The sequence below is a fragment of the Teleopsis dalmanni genome, chromosome 1 (assembly GCF_002237135.1).
Source record: "Teleopsis dalmanni isolate 2A chromosome 1, ASM223713v2, whole genome shotgun sequence".
Taxonomy (NCBI): Eukaryota; Metazoa; Arthropoda; class Insecta; order Diptera; family Diopsidae; genus Teleopsis; species Teleopsis dalmanni.
This window is the reverse complement of record NC_051846.1, coordinates 205,708,019-205,720,039: the sequence shown is the minus strand read 5'-3', so window position 1 is coordinate 205,720,039 and position 12,021 is coordinate 205,708,019. Positions and strand designations below refer to the sequence as shown.

Sequence of the window (12,021 nt, the reverse complement as noted above, 5' to 3'; positions counted from 1 at the left end):
TTTTCGTGCGCGTAGTGCTACCCCCTCTGTTGCTTTCCAAATTATTGACTTGTACTTGCAACTCGTCAGTGCTAGAACTCACCTTATTCGTATTTGCATTAGCATTCTGCGCATATATTTTCGATTTGATTAATACTGCATCTTCGTCATTTTCACTAACGGGCTTAGAGTCTTCAATTTTTGTTGTGAAACTAGATGGTCGATTACGACGTCTTGGAAAACCAAAGGGTCTTGGACTAGATACTGCACCCACGAATACGTTAGTAGAAGTTGGTTCAGAAGTAGTATTGGTTATGGAGGTCTCATTTGTCTGTTGGATTTGGATTTGGGATTTACGGTTAAGTAAATTATTTAATTGTTGCCTTCTACCACCAACATATTTGTTACTATTACTACTTAAACCAATGTTACTACGAATATCAATAAGACTAGGTTGTGTGTTTTCATTTGAAATTTTGGTATCGGTGTTCTTGTCATTCGTTGCAGTGGTGAAGGAAGTTACATTTCTTGTTCTTGTGGTGTATTTATATTGTGTTTTGGATATATTTTTATTAAGATTTGTTACCTCGTCAATTGATTGTTGATGGTCAATGTTCGTAGTACCAGTTGTGGTTAAAGTTTTAGTCGTTGTCTGTGTTGTTGTTGTTGAAGTTTCTTGATTGCCATCAACAGCATCTGCTTCATTTTTAATTGAATTCGAAGCAGAATCTGCGTCTGTTTGTTTAAGAGAGTTTATATCAAGGGAGAGAGCAAAGGTATCGTCTGACATATTGTAAGGATTTATTTCAGTGGAGCTAATAGAAGTAGTTTCTAAAAGAGGGTCACTGTTTGGTGTTGTTGATGTGGTGGTAGTGGTAGTGGATGTGGTAGTGGTAGTGGTACTGGTAGTGGATGAAATGGGAGTAAATGAATTGGATATGATATCTGGAATATTAGTAATTGTATTTGGTGAGTGAGTAGTAGTAGTGGTCGAAATTGGTTCAGGTGTATATGTAGTTTCTAATAAATTTGTTTTCGCTATTGGTATTTCTGTAGTTGTTGTTATTGATGGTTCTGATGTGGTTGTCGTAATTGGTCTTCGACCTATGCTAGCGTAGATACGTGTAGTTGTTTGTGTATTTTGTGTGGAATCATTTTCTTCCTTATTTTGTACCGTTACATTTTGCTTGTTTTCCTCCTCATCATTGTCATCATTGTCATCATCTTTATCGTCAACATCAGATTTTTCTCCAGTAGTACGTGTAGTTGTTATTCTGGTTGGCCGTGTGCGTTCAAAATATTTATACCTAAAAAAAATAGTTTGTAAAAGAAAAACATAAATTTAGGATTATAAAGTAATTGCATATAAATATCTGTCTATAATTTATCAAAGAGCATTTCAATCATATTTTAATCTAAACTCACCTTGTTGTAGTCGATTCAACTTCATCATTTGATTCGATTTTTTCAGTTGTAGTTGTTGGTCTACCTCGATATCTGTTCAAAGACGTATACGATTTTTTCTCAGTAACTTCCTCCACCGTTTTAAGTTCATCTTTGTCTTCCTCATTATTTATGTTTTGAATTACTGGTTGTAGTGTCGTAGTTGGTCTAGATCTTCTAATGCTCACATATGCAGGCGTTGTAATAGCACTTGGTTTTTTAGTAGTTCTAATATTTTCTATTTCAACTCCTTCGTCTTGGTCTTCTTTTTCATTTTCATCTTCTTCATTATCTTCATCTTTACTATACTGTGCTTTATAGCTACCGCGTTGTCTATTAATTGTGACATATTCTTTCTTTTCTTTAAGAAAACCATCAAATTCAGGTAAATTCTCCAGACCTTCATTTTGTGGACCTTGACGGCTGTTGCCTCGCACTACTGATGAATATTTGGAATTACCGACTTTTGAACTTGATTTTTGTTGTAAAATATCTTCTTCGAATTTTGTGCTGCCTTCCTTTTTCTCGACTTCTTCTGTTTTTATTTGTGCGCTATTGCGGAATAGTGTTGATGTAGTTAAACGGTTGCGGAAGGAGTTATAAGCGTTAGGACGACTAAGTACTTTATCATAAAGTGATTTACTGATGCTTGACTGTGTTGTAGGAGTGCCAGAATTGGTATCGTTATCTTTTAAGGAAATTGTTCCATCTTCTTTATGTAATAAATGCTTTTCTAATTCATCAATTCCACCAACTTTACGTATCAGTTCTATTAGTTCTTTAATAACGCGAGGATCTTCTTCAGCGTTTTTATCTTTTGAGTCTTTCGTTGGAATTTCTTCTTCCTCATATTCATATTCTTCCTCTTCTTCTGGTGCTGCTGTTGTGCTTGTTGTAGTTGTTCTAAACAGTGATGTGCGTGAAGTGGCAGCTGTGATACGATTAGAAGCAGTTGTAGTACGTGGAGTAGTTGTACTAGTGCTTGTAGTTGTAGTAACAGGTGATGCTGTAGTTCCTCTAAAATGATTCATGGAACGTTAATTAATAATATCTTATGTGAGAATATAGTGCAACTAACTTTTTGATTTTACAGGGAACATTTCTCGCAAAATCACATGAGTCTGCTGCTGGATTGAAATATAAACCAGAAGGACAGGTAAACATATGTGCAACGATACCTAGGCCTGATGGACCGCTATCTAAACACCAATAGTATTTTTTACAATCGCGTGGATGTTGGAAGAAACCTTCTTCTTCACATTTAAAATCTGTAAGAATGTCGATGGTTTAAAAACCTACAATAAGTGAGATAATTTATAATAATGTACCAGTGCCCGGATCAGGTGTTGTAGGTGGTGGTGGTGTAGAAGTACGTCCACCAATATATAACGATGATCCTTCAGCTTCAGTAAGTTTAATGGTTGTACTTGGTGCATTGGTGGTACTTGATTGCACACGTTTGCGAGGTCCGCTTGTAGGACGACGAGAAGTTGTTTTCCGCTGATCCACTGATAATTTGTCATCGCTGGTACCATCAATTCGATTACGTGTGGAAGATGTATTGTCCCGACTTCTTGAACGTAAAGGCTTTTTAGCAGAGCTGGGTTTCGATACTTCGTTCACTCCAAGTCTAATCAAATACAAAGAAATTTATTTATATATATATTATTACCGAATAAATATTAAATTACCCTAAGCCTTCTACCATTGCTTCCTTTGCTGCTTCAATAAGAGGATATGGTTTTCCTGTACATGACCCACGGAAGTCATCATTATCGATGGCCCAAAACATAATACCACCCAAACCTTGTTCAACTACATATTCTGCCTTTTTGCGCACAATATCTTCGTCATCATATCCCACCCATTGATTACGTCTATAAGCATAAGGACCCATGGCAGTAGGATTAGGCTGTACTACTGTCCATTCAGGATCTTCCTTAAGATTTTGACAAATCTAAAAATATTGTTTACGAAGTTTTAGTCAAGTACAAATTGTTTTGTCATGAAATAAAATATTATAAATCAACAGACAATTATATGTTATATAAAACAACTATTCATACTAACCTCATAATAAGCTAAATAACCTTTTTCTCTGGTAGCATCGCCTTGCTCTCCTGGACCCTCAGAGGGTGCTCCAAGCTCTGTGCTCTCTTCATTAATTAAGGTATATGAGCGACCATATGTTGGTATACCAAGTACTAGTTTATCTCGGTCTGCACCCGCTTTCAAATAATATTTTATTGAATAATCCTAAAACAAATATTTTATTTATAATTTGTAATGGCTCAAATGACTACTAACTTACAATGTTCAACTCTGAATCATAATTGTATTCGGATTCCTCTTCAAGTGAGTATAATGGTGCATGATGATTTACAGAAGGTTCATGTGATGAATGAAAGTCATATGTCAAAACGTTAAACCAATCCAAATACTTGTTTAGTTTTGGTATGTCATAACCTTTGTCGATATATTCAATGCCTGCAGGCACGGCCATTGTCAGCAATAAACGTGGACGTCCGGTTTTTTCTGCCTCACGTTCGAATTCAGCACGCAATTCCTGCACGAATTGTGCATAATTGTCTCGGTCGCGCGGCTTGCCACCCTCCCGATGTGCTGGATATTCCCAATCCAAATCGATGCCATCAAAATGATTTTGCCGCAAGAACTTTAAAATGTTTTTAATAAACTTCTGCCTACGCTCCGGGTTAGCAACGAGTGGAGAGAAACGTGAAGATGCCTCATTCCAACCACCAATAGCAATCATCGTTTTCAGTTGTTTATTATATGTTTTCAGGCCAGTGAATTTAGCATAGCCACCTGTGTTCATATGAAAACGTAGAGCAAAGAAAAGGAGTTGCATGAGTGTAAACGTAGAGGAAGTCTATAAAATTTCTATTTAGTATCGAATAATATGGCGCATTTCAAAGTATGCAACTCATCGTTTATTCAATTATGCAGACATATGTAGACCTGTATGTTGTGCTTACCTTGCTCGATATCCTGATATTTATCGAATGGTTTCATTTGATTGTCTTTAGTGAATCCACCAAATGCATAAACCAAATGTGTGCACAAATATGGATTTATATTTTGTGGATTAAATTTTGCTGTGCCTGGTCGGTAAACACTCCAATTTGTATAGTAACAAACAACTCTTCCCTCGGAATCGACTTCTGCAATCAAAATTTTTTGTATTATAATAGGATGAAGCAAGGAGTTTCAAGTAATTTTACTATATGGTAAGGCTGGTATGAAATTAATTACATTTAGCTATGAGTTTTTGACATAACAATTATGATAGAGAAATGTAAAAATACTGCATTTATATATTATATTAAAAATGAACCACTGCACTTACCATTTGTAAGAAGTACAACGATGAGGAAAAAAAGGGCTTGCCAAACCGCTCCTCGCGGAAGCTGAAATGAAAAATTTTAAAATTACGATTAATTTTAGATAATATTGGAGTATTTGAAATCAATTTAAAATTACGTTAGTATAAATATATTTAAAATAGCTGATATATATTTTTTTAAATGTATTTCCGTAATTATTTTTAATCATTTAATCCATTATAATGGAATTATAAATTTTATGGAATCGAATGTAAAAATATCTATGTACTGAACTAATTTTGAAGATCTTATCATGTATTTTTCTTGGTTATATGATTTTGTAATTATTTCGCGGATAGAGTAATATTTTTAAACGCTTTATATATATATATTCTTAAATGAGATTTGAGATTAGATTTGAGATTACAGTGTCAGGTTTACAGTTAGAACAAAACCCTAAGGCTATTCTGTAACTCACTTTGCATTTAGCTGTGCTTGTTCCAACAGTAATATTCAGATTAAATTTATACCTATCATTTATACCCATTCTTTCCGACGAATAATAAAAATAATATTTATTGTATTTTGAATATAGAAGTAGAACTTTTTAAAACAGACAGAATTCTTACAGGTCATTTCTTTCTTCTTCGTCTGTTGACTTAATCAGTGAATTCCTTCTTTGAGTCTTATTGCTTTTTGTGATTAATTGAATAATTTATTAATTTGTAATTAATTGATTTCAACAACGTTTACTCCTGCTGAAAAATTATGTTTAGTTTAATACTATAATACTTTGAAATCGTTACTATTGCGACACTCCAGGTAGCTGTCCGGTTCGTACGTACTGCTACGGTAGCACATTCTATCTTAGTAGAACTAAGCTATGGTTGTTGGTGGTTTATCTGTCGGGTTATGATGACCTATGTTATCATTTTAACAAGATGGATATCTCTAAAAGAACAGAGTGCCGATTCTACCTCGAAACAAATAAGACCACACTTTCTGTGATTATGTACTTTGATCTGGATGAGGAAAAGATTGTCGGGTTGAAAGATCCCATCTGCATCTGATGTTAGGATATCCTCAACAGTTTACATTCTGGCTTTCATTTAAAGGATGCAATATGTTTTGATCAGTTATGGTCGTTACGAAGCATAAAAGGGCGCGTACATTTTCTATTCTACTTTTCAATTTTATAATACTTTATTTGAATAAACTAAAAATAGTTAAGTTCAATATAAAGTAACCCAATTTTCAGAATTTTTTTTTGTACGTTCTGTAATAAAAACCAATTACACATTAAACAGTTCTTTTCACTTTTTGTTTGAGATGCGAGCCGCACTCACGAACATCATAACGAACTGGGAACAGAGAAACAAAATTATAATGAAAAGATAGTGACACAAAAAATGTAGGACTTGGTATCATTAAAACTTGTTGGTTATATATCCGGTACCATACTACCGCTTGTAAACACGAACACTTATTGTAGATGATAAGATAAGTGTATAATATATCAAAGGAATTGTCTTAGAAAACACATTTAGCTCAATACCATTTTTGTTTAATTTTGGAGATTGAGTTCAATTGAGCATGTAGTGAGACTATGTTTTTTTAAAATGTCGAAGAACGCACATTTATAAAAAAGAGAACGCATAATACAATAGAGAGTACCTATGACTAAAATAAAGAGAAGACTTCAATGAAGGTTTTCAATGAAGCCATTAGAAATTTAATAGTTTCTGTGATTGAAATATCACTATGGAGGCAAATTATTTTGTGTATGCCAAAGTTCGCTATGGACTGTAAAGTCGAAGGATGACGATAAATTAATTATTGGCAATAAATCAGATAGTTTTATTAAATGAAAATTTGTGAATGGAAACCATTGTTACTGAAACAATGACTTAAATTCAAACCTAAAAAACAGTAAACTATTATTATTAATAATAATAGTAATATTTTTCCTGTCTTTAATGTATTATTTTAATATATTTTCTTTTGAAAAACTAAAATATTTATAACTGTTCATTAAAAAAATTATTTTATAAATAAAATTCAATGAATCGAAATAACAGTGAATGAATATTGTATTTTATTGTAATAAAATTTATTTCAAAATAGATGCTATTAGGTTTTTAATGTGTGAACTTCATTTTTTTGGTAGACACACAGACAAATTAAAAATATTAACTGCCATTTATATTAATTTAAATACTTAAAATAAACAATAAAATTCAATCAAATTAAAATTAATTTTTTTATTAAATTATACATTTCAAAAATAAATTTAAAACAAAGGTTTTTAACATTGACACAATAACACCGATTTAAAAAATATTCTGCGTCACCAGAAACGTCTTATAGACGATAGCGTCTTAGGTTTCCGTCCAAAGAAAATGATTTAAATGCGGCTTTTAAATTCCCAGAAATAAATACAAGAAAAAAATCCCTATCAAGGTCGCTAATAAAAAAATTACATAATTTAACTGTTAAAAATAAAGTTAATTAATGCATGTTACTGTGTGTGAAGAAGAAGAAGAAAAAACCAGTAAGAGTTGAAGTTGCCTAAACCGGCTTGAAACTGATCAATGTGAGTCCAACATGTAACATATTTCGTATTGAGATAGGTTTTTGTTTGGATATTTTATGTTTTTTTTTTTTTTTGATATTTTACATATAATTTTGCATAAAAATGTGTGTAAAAACTGCTTTAGGCCCAAACATTTTTTTTTAAATTTTTTGTGATAATAATATTTTTATATTTAAATAAAAACATTAATAGTATAAATATAGAAACAAATAATATTTGAAAATATATTTATTATATTAATGGCTATTAACTAACAAAAATCTGTTAAGTAAATAAAATAAAAAAATATAACCGTAACATTAAATAAAATATATAAAATTAAAAAAAGATTTTTAAATTTTTAAGAAACAAAAAAAAAGCGAAATCAGATTAAAAATCAAAAGAAGGAATTACTGCAAATTAATTAAATTTTATTTAAAATAATTTTTTAAGTTTTACTATATATTATTCTAAAAATTCTATTATATTATTTTTAATATTGTTTTATCATAATCATCCATATTATCAAAATGCACAATAGTTTCTTGAACCAAAATACAGTCAAACTTCCATAACTCGAATTTTCTATAACTCTAACTAAGTAGAGTGCAACAGGGTTTAAAGAGCAAATTACATATAACTATAAAAAAAATTCTATTACTCGAAGTCTCCATGACTGCAGGTGTATATCTATCCATAACTATCTGTTGTTAGCAAACGCTAACTCTGTGCTATCACAAGAGCAGTATAAGCGCACTTCTTAGGGCTTAAATTTTCTATTGGACGGGCTGTCCCTAGCAGATGGTATGTATATCTATCTTAAATACATGGAATGAAGTTGTCTATAGCACACTTCTATGCCCCAAAACCAAAATAATTTTGTTCAATTGTTGGCAAGCATGAATTGCAACTGAATAGAACTAAGATATATAACATAAGTGTATTATTAATTTAAAATTAACAAAAAAAAGTCTTCAATTTTGAATTAAATAAAATCAGATTAAAACAGATTTTAATGATTGGTGTACATTTTCTTTTGATGATCATTTTTTTTTACAGAAGAATTATCTGACATCAAAATTGGCTAACTATTTTAAAAATTATGAGTAATTAAAAGTATTTTTTATAAGCCAATCAACATCCCTCATGATTTTAAATTACTCTGAAACACAGTGTTAAGTGTCTTCAAATTCCTCGTATCTTGTCTACGATAAAAGAGAGCCTCTAATGATATTGAAGTATTTATGCGAGGTGTGTCGGTAACCGGTTCATCATCAATTACGCATCAAGCTATCCTCACTGGTTTTCCCCAAATTACATAAGATTGCGATTGTGATGTCACAATCGTCATTTTTATTTTTAATCAAAATTTATACATTTTGCAAATATGGTAAATTTTAAAATAAAAACTAAATGCGTGAAAAATATTTAATCTTTTGTAATAATATTGGCTCATCTTGATTAGTAAATGAAAACTGCCCAGAGTTTAACTTTGAATAGGCAAAGGAATGACCTAACAAATATAAGGATTATTCAGTTCCATGAATTTCATTCATTATTTATTAGTATACTGAATTAGCATGGTACCAGGTTTATACTGTGAATCTAAGCCTACGGATCAAATCATTCCAAAGAAAAAGGAATGACCCAAAAAATTTTAAGGATGATTCAGTTATATGTATATCATTTGTAATTTATTAGTATACTGAATTGACACAGTACCAGATACATACTTCAAATTGAAGTTTTAGCGACTCTTGCGAAACACATTTGACTCTAATCAAGAACTGAGAGAAACCGAGGAATATTTTGACAATAGTTTCTTTAGTGTAGGTGTAGATATATAAGAAAAATGTAGTAATGATTGTATTAGAGGTGAAAAACAATCTTGTTTAGAGTTAGAGACTCTAATCAAGAACTGAGAGAAACCGAGGAACATATTGACAATAGTTTCTTTAGTGTAGGTGTAGATATATAAGAAAAATGTAGTAATGATTGTATTAGAGTTGAAAAACAATTTTGTTTAGAGTTACAGACTCTAATCAAGGACTGAGAGAAACCGAGGAATATTTTGATAATAGTATCTTTTACAAATGTGTAATATATAAGAAAAATGTATAAATGATGTATTAGAGTTGAAAAATAATCTTGTTTAGAGTTAGGTTGTTTACTATTTCCTTAATATATATATGTTATTTAATATATGCCAGATTTTCCGGATTGAGAACAGCAGTTATAATAAATTTGAAAAGAGTATAAACTTTCTCTGTAGTTTGACACCACATTTAGCATATTTAAGCTAGGAATACGAACAGTTTTGTGGAGATGTCCGATGATCCAGTGTTGGTTTCTGAAAGCTAACCAATGTTTTTGAATTATTTTCTTGTATTTTTTTGTTGGTATACTTTTTTTTTGAAAAAATGCTTTAAACATTAACAGCCCAAATTATAAAAAGTTATAGAAGGTTTATAAAACGTTTATGAATAGGGTGCATTATAATATTATTATAAAGTTAACTAAAATGCATTTAAAAAACATTATCAGAAATTTTTATGAATTAAAGTATAAGAAGTATAAGTATAAAGTATAAGAGGAAGCTAATAGTATGACTTTATTTTTTAAACTGACATCCTTCCTTTGAATTTCATTGATTCACTAGCAACTTTGCTTTCAACTTTAGGATATAATATTTTTTAAAATAATGGACTTAAAGACATATATACTAAAGTTTAAGCGCATTTCTGGGGAAATCTCTTCATCCAAGTAGCATTAAAGCAATATATTTGGAAGATTAAGGGCAGTATTTATAAGATTTTATTCAAGTATCTTGCAACTTTTGTTACATAAAATATATATATGATTGTCATCTTACTATAGATAAAAAGAAGTACTAAGAATAGTTTCTTTAATTTTTGTAGTACTGAATTTAGGGTTAACTTAAATATAATTGAGTAAGTTTGTAATTAAAAAAAAATCATTACTTTTTATATATATAAGTAAATAATTTACTAACTTTTTTTTGCATAAAAAAAGTTATATATCATTGTAACGCCAAATTAAATTAAAATACTACTTTATAATGTCTTGTGAAAGTGAAAATAAAAATTTGTATTACTTATAAATTATGTAATAGTAATTGCAAATATTTAATAACTAATACTTAATAAAAAAAATCACTGCATTTTTTTTTTTTTTTTGAAATTCAATAAGCGGATTTAATGTGAAAAATTGAAGTGTGGCAAAAAAATAAATAAACAACCAATGAACTTTAATGCACTTAAGCAAAAGAGTATAAATAAATTAAATACCTTTAAGCTTATTTAATATTTTACCAGATTTGTGTGAAATATATATGCATAGGGCATGTTTGTGTATTACATAATTAGTGGTCAATCGAAGTTTTGTTATCGACCGCACGCACTTTTTTTCATTCAAAAATTTCGTTGCCGATTTTCAGATACAAATCGAAAATCGATTGGTGTTTGGTTGGTGTGCGAGTGTATTCATACTAAAGGTATTTAGTTTTTTTTTCTTTTAATTTTGAAAAACGAAAAAAATGTTGTACATCATTTTTGAAATTAATATTATTCAAAGTATACACTAATTGAATCAACTTAACGGCGTCTTTTTTTTTTAAATAAGATACTCGTATTTCGAAATCGAAAGCGTCAAAATTGATAAGGTCAGATACATGGACGAGTAGCTTGAGTGAGTGGCGAATTTGTTTATTGATACAAAGTAAACATATTTTTGCTGATTTTATACCTCTCTTCACACCTTCGCAAATTCCATAAATGATTAATGTATATGTTACTATTTTTATATTCCCCAAGTGACCATATCCGGTTAATAGATTTGCCATCGTATGTCTACAATACAAGTATTTGGGTTCATTTAGGTTCTTCGTTATGTGAATTACAAACAGATTGTCATAGCTTTTTGTTGGTGTTTTGACGTATTAGTTATTGTTTTATTTTTTACCCATTTTTTTTTTTTTTTGAACCTACATAACCATAACTTTATTATTGGGTAATTGGTTTAATGAATTTCCGTTATTTCAGACATTTAATAGTATTTTTTATGAGTTTATCGTGCAGCGAATTTAAAATTTTTGAAATATTTAATTATTATTTTTAAATTATGATTTATTTTTATTTATAAAACAAAAATAATTTCATAGTGAGTAAAAGTAAAAATGATCATATAGAATAAAATTTTACTATTTATTTCAAAATAATATATCCAATAAAACTAGAATAATATTCATTCATTTCATATATACACGTCTCGAAAAAAGTTAAAAACATTTATATTCTAATATAGTAATAGGTGAAGAGACTATAAGTTCCATAATTAACTGTCAATTAAGGTGTGATTGAGGCCCTATGCTCCACAAGAAGATAAAGGAATTCAGAAGAATTAAGATCTGATTAGTACTGGAAAACATAGCAGAATTTATGTTATAAGTGAGTTAGTCATTTAGATTGACTGCCTCAGTAATCTAATTTAACCTAAGGGACTATAGAATTTTTAGGCGAACTTTTGCGAATATTTCTTGGAAATTTTCTTATAAATTCCAGACAGATCAGATGCTTTGTGTGAAATGTTATGTAGCGAATCAGTTAATATGTTAAAAAAGGCCTTTGCGAACGATACTGTGTCACAACTATGAGTTTATAAGCT

At 30.1% G+C, this 12,021-nt stretch overlaps 2 protein-coding genes across 2 annotated transcripts in view; both read right to left on the bottom strand.

Moving 5' to 3' along the window:
* Positions 1 to 4,849, bottom strand: part of LOC119671504 (mucin-5AC-like) — a 531,335-nt gene extending 526,486 nt beyond the window's left edge. The window contains exons 1-9 of the mRNA XM_038082174.1: positions 4,790 to 4,849; positions 4,419 to 4,604; positions 3,734 to 4,248; positions 3,493 to 3,678; positions 3,114 to 3,379; positions 2,751 to 3,052; positions 2,501 to 2,690; positions 1,405 to 2,439; positions 83 to 1,286 (exon numbers count right to left, since the gene is read on the bottom strand). Coding sequence (XP_037938102.1) covers positions 83 to 1,286; positions 1,405 to 2,439; positions 2,501 to 2,690; positions 2,751 to 3,052; positions 3,114 to 3,379; positions 3,493 to 3,678; positions 3,734 to 4,248; positions 4,419 to 4,455 — 3,735 coding nt within the window. The 5' untranslated portion in view covers positions 4,456 to 4,604; positions 4,790 to 4,849. The remainder of the gene's footprint in view (positions 1 to 82; positions 1,287 to 1,404; positions 2,440 to 2,500; positions 2,691 to 2,750; positions 3,053 to 3,113; positions 3,380 to 3,492; positions 3,679 to 3,733; positions 4,249 to 4,418; positions 4,605 to 4,789) is intronic.
* A 7,155-nt stretch (positions 4,850 to 12,004) lies between these two features.
* LOC119667124 (girdin-like) overlaps positions 12,005 to 12,021 on the bottom strand; it is a 5,470-nt gene continuing 5,453 nt past the window's right edge. The window contains exon 3 of the mRNA XM_038076412.1: positions 12,005 to 12,019. Within this exon, the coding sequence (XP_037932340.1) occupies positions 12,005 to 12,019 (15 nt within the window). The remainder of the gene's footprint in view (positions 12,020 to 12,021) is intronic.